Here is a 17,152-nt window from a genome sequence, read left to right on the forward strand (position 1 = left end):
AGGCAAAGAAATCACCTTGGTCATTGGCAAGGAAACTTACATTATCTAGTTTACATTATCCAAAGAATTTTGGCTAATCTACCATGTTTTGTAAGCAATAAATCTGTAGAATATATGGCAAATGCAATTGCTTGTGTCATTCATATATCACCTCAATCTTCATAATATAATATAACAAGGTCTAGATTATAGAAATAGAAATTAATGGAAATTAACTGAGCCTACAACATTCCTAGGATTTCATGTCTTAGAGGCTGTAGTTTGGTATGCTGCATAGATAGTAATAAATTTCATTTGAGGTTGAAAAAAGTAGGTTTTTTGAAAAACATTATATATAATAAATATTTTGAAAAATATTTTCTGTTGACAAATGACTTTTAGTTGTAGCTCAAATACTCTTTCAAAACATGTGTAAAAGTCCAGGCAGTGTTCTGCAGTGCTATTTTTACTGATTAGATAAGTGGTGCATTTCTAATATGTTAACTATCATGACATGTACAAGTATATTTTCTAATGTACATTAGTATATGTTATTATGGAATCAAATTTTCTGTGATGCACAGTCAGAAGAAAGAAGGGGTTACATTTCACTGGCCCCTGGGCAAACACAGATGCTAGTCTGCAAATGCCTACTAGGTTGAAACATGATTTATGTGGAGGAATATTATCTTCCCCTTCCTTAACTTAAAGAATCAGGAGGGGAAAAAAAGCTCCTAAAGCCCATGGGTAGACAACTAATAGGATTTAAATATTAAAACCTATGTAAAAGATTTACAGGCAAAGTGGAAAGATGCAACTTTCTCATAAGGGCTAGAATACTGTTGTGAAAGTATGAGTCCTAGTCATTCCCTACCATGGAAAAGCACAATCCATGGGGACTTGCTCTTTCTAAGTTGTGGCTCTTGATCCACCTTGTGGCTCTCTTAGCTGTTCAGAGAAAAAGCTAAGCACATGCCCAGTTTTGTGTTTTCATTAAGAAATGAAAAAGCAATGTACAAATGTTCTTTTGGCACTTACTGAGAAAAATTAGTTGAAGATTTAATGTGGAAAAATGAACCATCGAAGGAAGATTCTATTCAGGTTTTCCTCCATGAAGTTCATTCCTTTAGAATTTCTCTCCTGTGGTGTTTTTAGGATAACTAGAAAAAGGAATACCCAAAGTGAATAGTAAAGGTTTTGTCAGCTCAGAGCAGCTGTGGTTTACCTGGTCACTTGCAATGCCAACTTTTCATAGAGCCTTTAGTAATTGCTGTTTTCTTTCATAGCTTAGAATATATTATGTATGTTTATAAACATGAATTCTAATCTGTAAATATTACACTGTGTTATGTGCATATGGAAAAAATATCTCCATTTTGTTGAGCTAGAAACAGAAACCTCAGAAACTGGGTTGAAACTAGGACATGAGGAGGTACCTAGGATTGAAGAGAAGGCTCTAAATTTGAATTACTAGGGGGTATAAGGAATTAGTTGAACAGGGAAGATTACCATAGGAAGGTGATGATGCCCTGCAAATTCAAAGCTTAACTTGCCCTTTTATGTCAGCTCTTAAGAGATTTGTGTCTTCCAGCCTTGTACATAGACCAGGCTTAAAAGAAAGTGCTGATGATCAAGCCCTTGTGATTCAAAATGTTTTTAAAACAGAAAAGGTAATGGTGCTAAATAGACATGAAAGAGGTGCTGAGCCACTGATTATTAAAGTTGCAAACTGGTAGAACTAATGACAACATCATCAAGAATTGGTTATGGAACATTCTTTCTGTAAGTTGAATTCAGAATGGAATAGCTTTCATCTATGGAAGTTCACAATAATAAATACATAAATAAAAAACCTCTTTTAGAAACAGGAAAAGAAATTAGTAAGAAACTGATAAAGAGAGAAAAGCATAATGACCGCCTAGATTTGCACTATATTTTTTTCCTCTTTCCAAGGTAGACAGTTCTGGATTTACAATATAACCATCATAGTTCAAAGTTATTTTGTTGTGTGCTTAAAGTAAATGCTGTTGTTTTACAAACTTTTAAAGATTTTGCCCTGCAATTTTGTTACCCATCTCCTCATGATTACTCTAGGAAACTACAGGTGGTCTGTAATGAGGCTGAAACCTTGGGAAATACTGTCATGTAGTTCTGCAACCTATAAATTCATCTAAAATTGAAGTAATTAGTGGTTTTGTGCTTAAAGATGTTTTAAATTTCTAATAGAAATTAATAATTGTATACAATGCAAGTTTAGTGGAAGCAGGGCAACAAGCAGTATGGTGCAGGCCCATGTTCAGTGTCACTGCTTTGGGTATGGTATTCTCAAGTCCTACTGCAAATAGTAGATATATGGAAGCAAATGATGTTTAGAGCCCTAGGGACTACTGAGAGCAATTGGAAATCTTCTGTCATTAGGAATTATGATAGATTTTTGAAGGACAAACAGAATTTAGGCTGCATATGATTTCAGTAAGATGTGGAGATCTGTCTTCAACCTCATGCTGCTGAAAATATTTATATGCTTCCCTAGACGTGTTTCATATAGTCCAAATATTTTATTTATCAAAACCATAGCCTTTCAGCTTTAAAAAAAGTCATGTTTATAAATACATTTATCATATGTCAACATCTATTGACTATTTTTCGCATAAACACAAGGAAGGACAAAATGTAGATTTAACTGAAAAGACTGAGACTGGGGAAAGGAGTAATGTCAGAGCTAATTACAGCCCTTGCACTGGATCCAGCCTGACAGATCATTATTTCTCTTCCTAGATGTGGCCAGGGAATGGATTTCTGCCCAGATAGATTGGTTTTACCAAGCGTTACTTGCTGTTCTTTTTCTGAGGGATCCTTAACCATCTGTCATTAAGTGTTACATGTGTAGAAGTGCTTGATACCACAATTGTGCATCTTCTTGTGGCAGGAATGGTCATAACTGACATGTTACCAGGCAGAACTTTTGATGCATCATACATTTTAATGGATTTGTATCCTTCATGGGATGGTTATGGAATCCTGCATGTTGACCAATTGAGTGGAAAATGGAGTCTAAAGAGTGCTTATTAAAGACCCCAGAATAGGCTTCATGATCCTGAAAAGTTAGTGCTGTGTTAGTAAGCTCAAGTGTTAAATTGCAAAATAAATTAAAGCCATTCTGAACTCCTGCAAATAATGGCATTTTTGAAGGTCTGAAATAGATAATCTGCCAATAAGCAAGACTTTCTCTTCCTTCATTATTTCCTTAAATCAAATTCTGTCCTTCGTAAATCACAGCTAAATCAAACTGCAGGAAACTTTCTACAGTTTAGATATTTTTTAAAGAGTGTGTTCTTGCTCAAGGAAACACATATGCTTAATGGTAAGATAGAGCAGATGCTCATTTCTCTCTGACTGGTATGGATAAACCTTTATTTGGGTCCTACAAATTAATTTGCTGCTAGAGTTGAATCAGTTTGTACACAATGGTCTTTTTTTCCTGTGTTGACAAAGGAAAGCAAAGTGTTGGAACCTTTTTGCCCCTCGTGTTCTTCTTTTGAAGTGGGATTGTAACCTTTCCACTCCAATATTTGAATCTAAATCAAATAATTCAGAAGCATAATTTAAAAGTAAGGGCCTGTTTAGTCTGTGATAGAACCTGTATAACTCTAAGTCTGTCCCAAAGAAAATTTTAAGACAAATAGTTCCTTCATGAGTACCCCCAGCCAATCTCAAAACATTTTCCCAATGAGTTTTCTAAACCAACTTAACTCACACATTATTTGGCCTTGGTTTAAAGAGAGCCTTCATATAAAGAAAAGCAGTTTAGCAAATTGTGCTGGGTTGAGCATGGCTGGGTACCAGGTGCCCACCAGAGCTGCTCTATCCTCCTTAGCTGAACAAGGGAGAGAAGATATAATGAAAGGCTCATGGATCAGGCTGTCATGGGCAAAACAGGCTTAACCTGGGGAAAAAAATAATTTATTGCCAATCTAATCAGAGTAGGGCAAAGAGAAAATAAAACCAAATCTTAAATCACCTTCCTTTCACCCCTTCTTTTTTTCTGGCTTCAACTTCATTCCCAAATTCTCTACCTCCACCCACACAGTGGCACAGGGCAGTGGGGAATGTGGGTTGCAGTCATTTCATCACAAGTGTCTGCTGCTCCCTCCTCCTCAGTGTGAGGGCTCCTCACTCTTCTCCTGCTCCAGTGTGGGATTCCTCCTACAGGAAAGAGTCTTTTATGAACTTCTTCAGTGTGGGAAGGCCTATGGGCTGCAGTACTTCAGAACTGCTCCAGTGTGTGTCCCAGGGCACAGGGACACAAGTCCTGGCAGCAAACCTGTTTGAGCATGGCTCCTCTCTCCACGGGGCCATGGCCCTGCCAGAATCCTGCTCCAGCACAGGCTGCTGCCAGGGCTTTCTTTCTACTTAACAACATTATCCCAGAGGCACTGCAATGGCTGCTGATGGACTTGGCCTTGGCCAGTGGCAGGTCCATCTCAAAGCCACCTGGCATTGGCTCTGTTGGACATGGGGGAAGCTTTGGCAGCTCCCCACAGAAGCCACCCCTGTAGGTCCCTGCCACTACCAAAATCTGATCACACAGACCCCATACAAAAATCCTCTCAGTGAAAGGCAAAGCAAATTAAAGTGAACTGACAGAACTTGCAGAATAATTCTCCCAGGCAGAGGGGAAAATGATTCAAAACAGTAAAGATAACAAAAGTATTCAGAGCTAGACAAGATACCGTAATTGAGGAAACCTGAGTGAAAAGTACTAAAGCAGCATGAAAGCTGAATTGATTTTGGGAGCTGTATAATAGAAGGAAAGATTGGCAGATATATCATATACTAAAAAACACCTGCTGTGCACAAGGAAGAAACACCTCCTTTATATATTGTCCTTTGATATTTTTAAGATTATTGATGAGATAAGGTTATCCTTCTGGCTGCAGAGAGCTTTTGTGGATTTGTCTATTACACAAAGCTTTCAAAGGGAGATTGTAATTGCCTTTACATTATGCTGGTGTTTTCTGGAAAGCAATTTAATGAATCTTTGCATGAAACATAATTCAACTTAAGGCTTAAACCGAAAATGTATGATGGCCCTTTCATTTTCCAGTAATTTAAAACAAGAGTGCTACAAAAACATAATAGTAACAACTTGAACATAAACTGAAGTACATCTACTACTTATTGACTGAAGGAGCGGTTCCCTCCAACTTCCATAGCTTTGTTACAGATAATATAATGAAGGCACTAAAAGAATCTATGTCATTAAATATTGAACCCATTGTGACACACACTGCAACCACAGAATCATAGAATGCTTTGTGTTAGAAGGGACCTTAAAATCATTATTAATGGGTGTTGAGTGTGCTTCCTTTCAGGGAACCCCTCTTGCATAAAACTACATAAAGGGCATTTGCTCTCATTGTACTCCCACTTTAGAAATGGAAAAAGCACAGAAATATGGAAAATTATATCCTGCTTTGGGCAAACAAAACACTGCCAGTAGAGTACAGATGATGGCTGTGACACACTGTGAAAAGGGATTTTAAACTTTCCTTTCAAAACCAGAATTGATTTAAGTCAAAAGCAGGGTTTTAACTGTGACTTGATTGCTAATGTAACACAATCCAATCTCTTCTGTATTGTGCTATATTTTAAATAAATAAATTACCATAACCTGGGTTGGTATCCCAAAGCTGTCAATATTATAGAAAACTTTGATTTCATTAAATCAGATCACTGATGTAGCATTGATTCAAGGAGAGAAATTGTATTACTGAATTACCAATATCATGTCATATCATGCAAATATTTCTTGGTGACTTTCTTTCCAATCTAATATCTAAACCAAAGATCAAAGGAATATAACATGGGAAATGGTAATACAAAATATGTCCCTTACCATTTCAGAGGCCTTTAAGAATGTCAGAGAATAGTTCATTTTCCCTCCACATTTTTTCTCCTCCATTTTTTTTCCCTGTATCATAATCCTGGAGGCATGAGGTGATGGTGCTCTAGAAACACCCTTCTTGTCTTTTTCACTCCTTTTCATCACTATTTCTATCTTTTCTCCCATTTGCTTTCACTGTTTGTGTCTTTCTTATTTCATATGATTCTGAATAGTTAGGGGTTGTTTGGGGTTTTTTTCTCTATCGACTCCTGGAGTTTGTCAGTGCTCTCATGTAAAATCTGGAGGGACTTTTTGTGTGTAACATATACCATGGCTGCATGATTTTCTTTTGACGGCTTATAAATCTGCATCCACGTTAGTAGGTAATGTAGTTCAACAGGCATAGATTTTCAGGTCAAGTCAATTAGTGCTGAGGACCCAATATTCCCTTTATTCGTGTTTCAAGAAGCTTTGACTCACACTAGACCTGGTATGGGTCTGAATGCCAAGTCCATACAGCTGAAGCAACCTGACCTGTAAGACAATCTTCTGGTGCAGGTTAATCCAAACAAATTAGTTCCTGTACTCTAGAGACACAATGTGGAACAAGGCATTTCAACAGGGGCCAAACAGGAGGTTTTCTGCAAAACCATGCTCTGGATCTGAAATCAAACACTAATATAACATATTAGTCATATAACACATTTCCACAGAACACTCCAAATTTGTTTCTTGTTCTGCAGCTTCAAAATTCTGGTATTTTCCTTGTTTTTCATTTTCTTCAGCTCATATATGTAATTACCCAATAAGTTTTTCTTGGAGTCATTCACAGGTGTACAACACAGACAAAAGATATTACTGTTCTGATTTTCTGCCCTTTTTCATTTGCTTCTTGCATTTATAAAGGGTAGCAGGCCATCATGAAATTGTGAAATCTACCTGGGAGAAGTTCTTGACCATTTGAGCAGTATGTGTTTCTTGCATCTGAGATTAATTCAGTAGAATATGGGAGATCTTGTCCAGTTACAGCGTGCTTTGAAAAAGAATAAGTTATCTGGGGCTTTGTATACTATTTTTGTGAAATGGATGTGATTATTTTCTTTCTCTGTGGTTAGCTTGAAAGTTATACTTTCAAGTTTTATATTATTTTGTAGAACTTTTTAAAAACTGTTTTCTTTGCCTTATCAGGAATCACTATTTTTTGTTATTAGAATCTTACAGCACCAATGGTGAAATGTCATAACATTGCTCATTTTGTAAAACATAAACTACTCACCATTTGTTATGAAACCTGATATTTTTAATCTTCTCCACAATACCAAAAGTAAGACTATAAAAAGTAATGGCAAATGTTTTCATATACAGGTCATTAAAAGAATGTATGTTTTTTTTTTCTTTAAAGGTGCAGACTAAAGTATGTGTCTTATGGCAGTCAGCAGCGATGATCCACCTTTTCTTCTATAAAAAACTGAATACATTTGATAACTAAAAATCATCACCCACAATTGTAGATTTCCAGGAATAATTCAGTTTATTAATGCTTTTTTAATTAGCTGAACTATGGAATGTTGATATTAAAATCCCTGAAAGCAGGATTCTCAGTACTGCACAAATACCAGTAGCTCATTTAGATTCCTCTCATGCAGTCTGCAGCAGATCTATAAATAGAATAGGCTACACACAGGAATTTATTATTGCAGCTGATAGCAATTTTCTTTTGCAAAGGCGTCTGGAGGCATTATTCATGAGGTTCATTCCGGTAGACGCTCAAGCTGAGATCCTCACTGCCCAGCTCTGTGTGTGGTCAGTTTAGGAACACACTAATCAACTACTCTGAGCAAGGACTGTCACAAGACTTACTTATTTCCCTCTTTTAAAAAATACAGGAGGTCTTTCAGATCCAGATTATTTTCTTTAACCTGATTGTGTGGCTATTATAAGCAGATAATGAATTTTTACAAATCACATGTATTTGAAATTTTATCAGTGCTCATCCTAATGATTACGCTATTATTGGAAAACCACAATGAGTGTGATTTGACACAACATGCACCATGTCTTCTGCATTTATACCCAAAGGCACATGTGACCTTTTCCAGTAAAAGGCAGATATGTTTCTGTTCAATACTGAGGATGTACATGAATACTATACATCCATATGAATTGACCTATCTAGCTGTCATCTATGTTCAGCCATAATATAAGGAGAAAATCAAATAAGACCTTTTGTGAAATTATATTTATAATAAGTCATAGATGGGAATGTCTTGCACTCTTTTGTTATCCTGTCTGCTTTGGTTTTCCTACCATAGTTGTCATTGTGCTATCTTTGAGTACTATAAAAAAATTGGTACAACCAGAATATGCACATTTCTAAATGTCGGTTTTGTCTGGTTACAACTTGTTTTTATCCTTGCCTATTCTAATATTCTTTCTATGACTGAGAATATAAGTTATATTATAGCAGAGATTTACCTGCTTATTATTGTTTCAAATTCAACATAATCCCTATTGCAGGTGTTCATATTTCAGGATTTTCTGCATCCTACTGTATACATACAAGCTGTATGTAGTAACTGAATATACAAATGATGTGTCCATTTGAAAAATAAACTAGTAACTTTCATTTTTTGTTCTCACGTTTTCATTTTTTTAGACATAATAGAAGACCTGTTCTTCTGTAGCAGTTATTTTGACTATGCTATGAAAGATGCAGCACAAACAACTAGTGAGACATTAGAAAAGTCTCATCTCTCACCAGCAAAAGAAATAAAAATAAAAATTTAAAATTAAACCCAAAAGAAACTGTCATCTCCAGTCCTAGTAAGGCATTCAGGCATGTCTAATGCCAGGAACACTAGCAAAAGCATAGATCTATTACAACTATAAGTCAGATGTCACAGATTTTCTCTAAGTGTAAATCCCATTCTGCTTGTTTTAAATGCGTTTTGGTACTTACACTTTTTTTGTTTGTTTGTTGTAATTTAAATTTGTCAGTGATGAAGAAAATTGGTATTGTGAATGCCCTAAACTCTACACTGGAAAACTCTGCCAGTTTGCAACTTGTGATGAAAATCCATGTGGAAGTGGTGCTACATGTTTTCCAAAGTCCAGGCGAGATGCTGTTTGCTTGTGTCCATATGGAAGGTCTGGCATCCTCTGCAGTGATGGTAAGAAACATTTTCTTCATGCATTGGTCATAGTTTCTATCATTCATAGAAGCCGTGGTAAGAAACATCTCAAAGGTTTTGAAGGTAAAACACTGAAAGTCACAACCTCCCCAAAAACACAGCCCAAAGCCCAGTCGCACACAAAGAATGCCTAAGCTGATCACCCTTCCCATGTGTGGCTTCATTAAAGTTCCAGCCAGAGAAAGGCAGACAGAGGGATCAAAGAAGCTGAGAGTTTACTCAGAGAAGCTGGGAAATACCAGGTAGCATTTGATGTTTTAGTAAATCACCTGGAGAAAAACTGAGAGATTCAAGTGAGAGCTCCTTTGGAGAAATTGATTTCTGCTGCAGTTTGATTTTTCATCTGCTTACAGAAGCGTTACTTTGTACATTTTGCTATTAAAGCAGTGTAAAAATAATACTTTCTGGATTGTAAAAATACCACCACATACCATAATGTGATTAATTGTTCAGGTCAAAAAGAAGGACAATTTAAAATTTACTAAGTGCTTTGCTGTAAAACAGGAGACAGGATAAAGTGAAAATAAAGCAAAGGAAATAGGTCATTTTGACTAACATTGTCAAAGGAAGGACTTTTATTCCTTGAGCATTGATTATAATGATTGTTCTAGGTCAGGAATTCCTGTGTGTGAACATCCAAGGAATTCTTTCCCCTAACAGTGAATGCAGCAAGAAGTAATGATTGAAAAACCTACATATAGAAAATAATCACTGATTCTGAGCTTATTTAGTGGTGCACATGAAGTGCCTTTTCAAATAAGTATTAAACAATTATCAGGTTGGTTTTTGTCATATCATATACATATTTAAATCTTATTTAAAAATTTTATTTCCAAAATTTTCAGTAGATGAACATTTATGTTTTATCTGATTTCATCTAACCATGATACTTGATAGCAAATAGTAAAAGTGAATATATGAAATATGTATGATAATTTCTTGGTAACCTTTCCTAGTTTACAGTAGAAATACACGGGGACTTCATTTGCTGCATCTCTATCATCCAAGCTGCATTTCTTTGTTCCTTCTCAATTCCTCATTCTTTAAAATGAGGCTCCAGAGCTGATTCAAGGTGCTATATTCAAGGTCTGATAATGCCACTGCTTTATACAGTGGTGCCTGACATTTTTCTGTCTTACTCTCTGCCCTTACTTAACCCATCTCTGTTTTCTTTGTTTCCCATTCTGTTTTCTTTCATGAGTACACTGACATATTCATGAAAGTGCTTATTAAAATTTCCAACATCTCTTCCTTTGAAAGCTGATGGTGAGGTCAGAGCCCATTGTCCTGTATTTAAGGCAAGGACTGTTTCTGTAATCTGCCCCAATTTACATCTGTCAACACTGAGTATCATCTAATGTTTTTTCCCTGTAGCTGTTCAATGAGGCTCTTCTGCAGATCTTTGGATTTAATTGTCTCTAAACTGCGAGACTACATAAAAATTGAGAGCCTAAATTGAGTGAAACTACAGAAATTCATTAGTTTGATTGGTCTACAAAACTAGAGTCTTTGAAAGCACAGAAAGAATTCATTTTAATGAGTAGAAAGGGAAAACTGTCTGGACCATCACTATAAACAAGCAAAATGGGAAAGAACACTCAGCTTTGCAGGACATAAATCTAAGGTAATAAGCTGACAACATAAGAAACTATTATTGGAATATGAAAAATTATTTTATTGAACCATATCTTGACAATTTAGAAGGAATAGAAATAACCTGAGCACAGGCAGAAGTCTTAAAATGAGTTGCAAGAGGCCCCTTTATCACATTTTCTGAAACTAAGAAGGGAGAAAGAGAGCCACAATGCAGTGGAGGCTGGATGTATCCTTATGGATAGCCCCAGCAGCGCCAAAGCCATACTTCTGGGAGATATTTGAAGATAATGATAGATTGCCTAATTAAAATGATAGAACAATTTAAATTATTTTAGAAGCAGAAGGCAAACATAATTGTTTACTATGACAAAATGTGTATTCCAGATAATAAATTTAATAGAAAGAAATGATCCATAAAAATTAAGGCATAGAACTGCAGATTTTAAATTAATCATCTTTTGTTTAAGATACACAATAATATTATCTCTACTATTCAGATTGCAACCTAATGCTTGAATGTCTGAAACACTAAAGAAATGCTGTTTATCAAAATGTGTATCAAATAATAGTTGGTTTTCATCAACACAGAACAAGTGAGATGTCACAGTGATTATTTGATAAAATGAATATAACTAATGTACCAAATAGAATTGCAATTTCATGCCAGCTTGGCTGCTCCTAACAATAGAGATTATTTGCAAAAGACACAGTAAGGATTAATCAAGATGTGGACAGAGCCATAAAGGAGCCCACAGATACAGATCTTCATCCTGTCAGAGCTCCAATTGCCATCTGTCAAGGGTTAGAAATCATGCTAAGAACAACAGCAATATATGTAATGTGTGGTGGTGTTTGAGGGTTCCCAGGACAAGGGAAGAGATGAGAATCTTGACTCTGTGTTTCAAAAGACTGATTTATTATTTTATGATATTATTATATTAAAAGAAAATTACATTCTAAAACTATACTAAAGAAAGAGAAAGGAGACATCAGAAGGCTAGAAAGGAATGATAATAAAATCTTGTGACTGACCAGAGAGTCTGACACAGCTGGACTGGGATTGGTCATTAAGTAAAAACAATCCACATGAGGCCAATCAAAGATGCACCTGTGGTCTGTTGGTAAACCATTTCCACACCACATTCCACAGCCATCAGATAGTTATTGCTTACATGTCTTTTCTGAGGCTTCTCAGCTTCTTAGGAGAAAAATCCTAGTGAAAGGATTTTCAAAAAATATGTCAGTGACAGTAAGGAAAAGTTAAATAAATAAATAATAAAAAGTTAAATAAATAAATAATAAAAGTATTGTCACTATTAAATGGAAAAGAAAACAGAAATAGAAAAAAATAAGAAAAAACCAAATTGTGACAAGCTAAAAGTGCATAATTTTATGTGAAATGCATAACACTCAAAAAGTGAAGAAAATTATAGGACAATTGTAAATATGACAAATGAGGCAAAAATGTAAGGACAGATAGCAGCTTCTGTTAGACAAATGTATATAAATATGGAAAAATAGACAAGGTCTGGGACTAACAAAGACTTTTCTTACATTTCTGAATCGGAGCATACTGCTGTCTAAGCAGGCTGGTGACCATGGCTCTGAGTTTATTTGTTATGCTATGCTTGTTTCAGACATCAATGAAAGCTTCCAAAAGCATGTCCATTTTTCCTAACATACACAACAAGATGCATTATCTCTCACTACACATTTTTCTTGCTTTTATCATTAGATAACCATGTTATTTTGACTGCAAGTTGACCATTATACATTGAAATGTCTCTCAGGAACCCACACAGCTACAGCATAATGGGCCAAAAGGAGGGGGAATGTTAATATAAAACAGAAGAGAGTACAGGCCACATTGATCAGGGGGGAGGACATGGCCAGACAAGCACTGTGATCTATTAACACGTGCCTGGCCCTTATGTCTCTGTATCCCTCTATTTTCCTCACTATTTTCCTCCCCAAATCACCTAATTTTCTCTTTTAGACCCCCATAAGTCCCGTGCTATTCCAAAATGCTCTTCACCTACATCTCGTAATGTGTCCCATACCCCGTGGTAGTTACATCCCTCTGTCCAAAGGGTGACCCACTGTTGACTCATCATGGGGAGTGTCACACCTTGCCACGAGGGCTGGGGGTATCCCTGGGAGGGATCTGGGCAAGGTGTTCCTTCCTCTGAATCCTTATTTTGGGTCCTGTCTGCTGTTGTGGTCTGTGCTCTGGGATTATGGAGATGGATCTGTGATGGGATAGGAGTGGGACTTGACTGTTGAATTGCAGAGTTAAATGCCTCTGTTAAATCCCTCCAACTTGGCTGGGGGGTTGGGTGAAGGGAAGGAGAGGAGAACACCATCTATACCCAACACTTTGGAAAAGAGACTATGAGACTAGAGCCTATGTCTGCATGGGCAGATTGACTAATTCCCCCAAGTGACTTTGCATCTTTAAACTGCAGATAAAGGGATCTATAGAATTTAAATTGAGTCCAGTTATTGAGCTCTGGTGTCTCAGTAGATTTGTGTGAAAGCAGCCTGCATCCAAGCCCTTAGTCTGACAAATTTCCTTTCATATTTAAATTAGCAAAAAGTTGCTTGCATTTTGTTTTTTGCACACTATATATCTCCTTCAGTGTTTAGTATCACAGACTTGATTAGAGTTGTTAAATTGCTACCGTCTCTGTAATCAGCCTTTATTTCTTTTTTTCTATTTTTTTTACACTTCTATCTAAGCACAGAATGGAGATGTTTCCTGGTTTGTACAGGAGATTGATACAGTAAAATATAAAATCACAATGTTTGAAATATCTGAGTGTAAGAAATTTTGCTATATAAGATGCAGAATTCCTAAATCATAAATATCAGTGTATCATTGTACTGTGGGATGGTAATGGCCTCCTAAATGCAAGTGAAGCAGGAATGGTTCATTGGCCAGGACTGGAAATGTACACCTGGTGTTGTTGGTAATATGTTGCACAAGAAATGGGGCTCTTTTGGGGAGATGTTGGTCATAACATGAGGCCTTTTGAGCCAAGAATCAAGAGCAAGCACTTTGTAAGTACAAATGCACATTTAAAGGGAGAAGGACTTCAAAGGCATGTGCATTGATAAAATGAGTAATTGTGTCATTTGCAGTGTTTTAGACCAAACTTCTGTGGTTTAGTTTCACATATGTTCACATATGTGACAACATGAAGCAGAGTCCTAACTGTGATGCTGTATTTAGCAAACACACCCTGGAAAGGGTCATTCACAGCAATCTGTAAGGTTCTTCCTTGAAACATTTCTGAGCAACACTTATGGTAATGTGTCACAGCCCCAAGAATTCCAGCAGGTTTTCTGTGGGATGTATTCCCCCATGTATAAAATTAATTTCAAAGTGTTAAAGTGGGAATAGTCACTTGCTTCGAGTTCTGTAGAGTGAAAATCAGCCTGCAAGCAAGTTTCTGTGCAGCTATGTTTGGCACACAATGTCACCTTCAGAGTTGTTTGGGTCTGCAGACTGAGTTGTGCAGTTTGGTGGTAGCAGATGCCCAAAGGGAATTTCCTCAGCTAAAAAATCTGCAGGGTTGCTCTTCTTACTGTTTCAGAGAATTTATTTTCTCAGTTATTTTGTTTTCACTGGGCCTTAATTTCCCCCACACTTCCAATGTGATGAATGTCATAAAGATTGTAAAACACACATACAGGCACACTCACACACTATTAATGTCACTGCTGTACTGGCAGTTTTTCAGAATCATAGTTTCATCTCTGAGCAGTGAAGTCACTTTTATTATTTCAAATTTCAGTTCCCAGAGTAAAACTGATGACTCCATGATTACTGATGCCACAAGACAGACAAAAGGATTCCATAAGTCCTGGAAGTGGGGAGGGAAATTCATACACCTGAATGACCCATTAAGTGGATCACTAACTCTTGATACAACAGCTTTACAGACATCAGGAGTATTTTACTACCATGTTGAACCCTCAGCTGGCACTGCAGCAGCCTGCATCTCTAGCACCCCTTATCATTTTCTCCTTGGACATCCCAGAGGTTCCAGTGAGCAAAGTGGGTTTGCGTGGCAAGCTTCCCCTGCAGCCCATGGTTGAGACCACGGTGAGGCAGCTGTCCCATCCAGCCTTGGAGCCCACAGTGGAGAAGATATCTACCTGCAGGCCATGGAGGATCCCAGGCTGTGACCCCATGGGATGCCTGTACCACAGCAGGGCCTGGCAGGACCTGTGGACCCATGGAGAGAAGAGCCCACACTGGAGCAGTTTGATGGCAGGACTTCTGACCCTGTGGGAAACCCATGCTGTGAAGAACTGTAGCCCATAGAAAGGACTCGTTGGAAAAGCTCATGGAGGACTGTCTCCCATGGCAGGGACCCCATACTGGAATGGGGGAAGAGTATGAATAGTTCTTTCACTGAGGGGGAGGGAATGGCAGAGGCCTCATCCACAAGCCATGTGCCCCATCACCTTGTGCCAGTTGTGGGGGAGGAGGCAGAGAATTCAAAAGTGAAGTTGAGCCTCTTTCTTAAGATCTTTTTTCAAAGTATAGTTGATTTTTTCTAACTCCCATTTTTTGTACTCAGCTCTGATGAGATATACAATATTAGGGAAGTAAGTAGTCAACCATATTGATGCATTTATATAATGGGATAATTTGTCATTATTTGTTTGTGAGTCAATGGGACATATCATTCGTTATTACTTGTTCAACACTGGGAATGCAGGAAAGCAGAATGATGAATGACATAGAACTGACAGGGAGACACAGGACAAGATCAAGGACAAAAAGTTGATAAAAGACTTCAGTACTCTGTCAGAGCAATGAGTATTTTAGTCACAGTGTTAATTTGGAGTGTGCGAGCAAGGCTCATAATCAAAGTCGTTGGGACACATCTCTGTTCTTTACCACTTCAGACTGTGCACTGCAAGAGCAAAGTAGAAATCAGTTTGGATGATGTCCAGACTGGAAAAGAAAAATAACCCAATGAAGACAGCTGTGCCCTCTGCTAATTCAACCAGCCTCAAACATTTTACAAATACTATTTAGAAGGACTGGGTTCCAAGGAAAAGATTATGCAATATTCTGCAGTCTTGGCTCCATAGCTTTATAATGAAAAGGTAGATAATAAAAAGAAAGGTGGAGATTTTTTTTTCACATGATTTTGCCAACATGGTATTTTTCATACAGAATTATTACTTTTCTTTCAATTTTTAAGTTAAAAATATGTACAACTATGGTAAACTAGTCTGCATTAAAATCAAATTAATGAAGGTCATTGCATGAAATTAATCTCAAACACTGATGCACATTTACTGATGACTTTTCACTTTTTTATGTGATCGGATAAAGATCTCTTGACAAACAATACTTGGTGTAGACAAGAAACATGATTAAAAATGTGCTATAAAGTCTATAAGTGGCAGTTCAGAGACAGACAAAATATGAATAGCTGTCAAGCTAGATAGATTGAGTTAGCCAGAAATACAAGCTTTTGACTCATTACTAATTAACATTTCTAAATACATTTTACTCTCCAGCATAGGGAGGACTATTTGCAAACATGTGCCTACCTGCTAAGGATAGAGTGGTTAATTAGAAACTGCATCTGACTTCTACCAGGTGTGAGAAACTTCTTCAGCACAGCCGAGAAAACTGTGAATACGTAAACCAAAATAGTGTGTCACAGTTTCCATTAAAAGTGCCCACGGGACTCCTACTGCCTTAAAAAGTATTATTTCCCTTCAGGACTACATGCCTGATGGAGATATAGCTCCATATGGTGCTCATGCAATCCTTCTCCAGCTTCCTTGTAAGCCCTCTTTAGGCGCTGGGAGGCTGCTAGAGGTCTCCCCAGAGCTGCTCTTCTCCAGGCTGAACAGCCCCAGCTCTCTCAGACTCTTCCATGTCTTCACAGGAAAGGTGTTACAGCCCTGTGATCGACTTAGTGGCCTCCTCTGGACTTGTCCCCAGGTCTGTGGCTTCCTTGCATTGGAGGCCCTTTGTCAATCTTTAATCCAGCTTTATATGGAACACTGGGAGGAGCAAGTAGAAAGGCAAGAAAATAACTCCCCACTTAAAATGCTCCAAGGAAACAGCTGAGACAATTGCATATCTCATCCTGGGCATAAAGAATTATCCCCCGTTGGGAATAACTTATCAGGACTAGACTCTTCAGTGATCTCTGCCAGCAAACCAAAGTACCTGGCTCTGTGAAAGTACATGAGAGAATTTGCTTTTCCCGTTATAAATCGAAGCAGGAAAAAACAATAAACACAAAGGACTCCTTTATTTTAAAATCTTCTTGTCTCTTAAATATTTTGTGGCGTATTAAAGACACACTAAAACATACAGACACAAAAAAGAGGGGAAAAAGAAAGGAAAAAAGAAGGGAAGAATACTTTGCATCAAAGGAGCAGTCTGTGTGTCATATTTTTCTGAATTAGCAAAAATACAGAATTTGAGACTCCTTCAGTCATGTTCAAGTAATCTAAG

General features: G+C 37.3%; 1 protein-coding gene across 1 annotated transcript in view; it reads left to right on the forward strand.

Moving 5' to 3' along the window:
• The window catches only part of EYS (eyes shut homolog), a 704,807-nt gene that overhangs the window by 646,140 nt on the left and 41,515 nt on the right, over positions 1 to 17,152 (forward strand). The window contains exon 42 of the mRNA XM_058801756.1: positions 8,864 to 9,036. Coding sequence (XP_058657739.1) covers positions 8,864 to 9,036 — 173 coding nt within the window. The remainder of the gene's footprint in view (positions 1 to 8,863; positions 9,037 to 17,152) is intronic.

This window comes from Ammospiza caudacuta, chromosome 3 (genome assembly GCF_027887145.1).
Source record: "Ammospiza caudacuta isolate bAmmCau1 chromosome 3, bAmmCau1.pri, whole genome shotgun sequence".
NCBI classification, from domain to species: Eukaryota; Metazoa; Chordata; class Aves; order Passeriformes; family Passerellidae; genus Ammospiza; species Ammospiza caudacuta.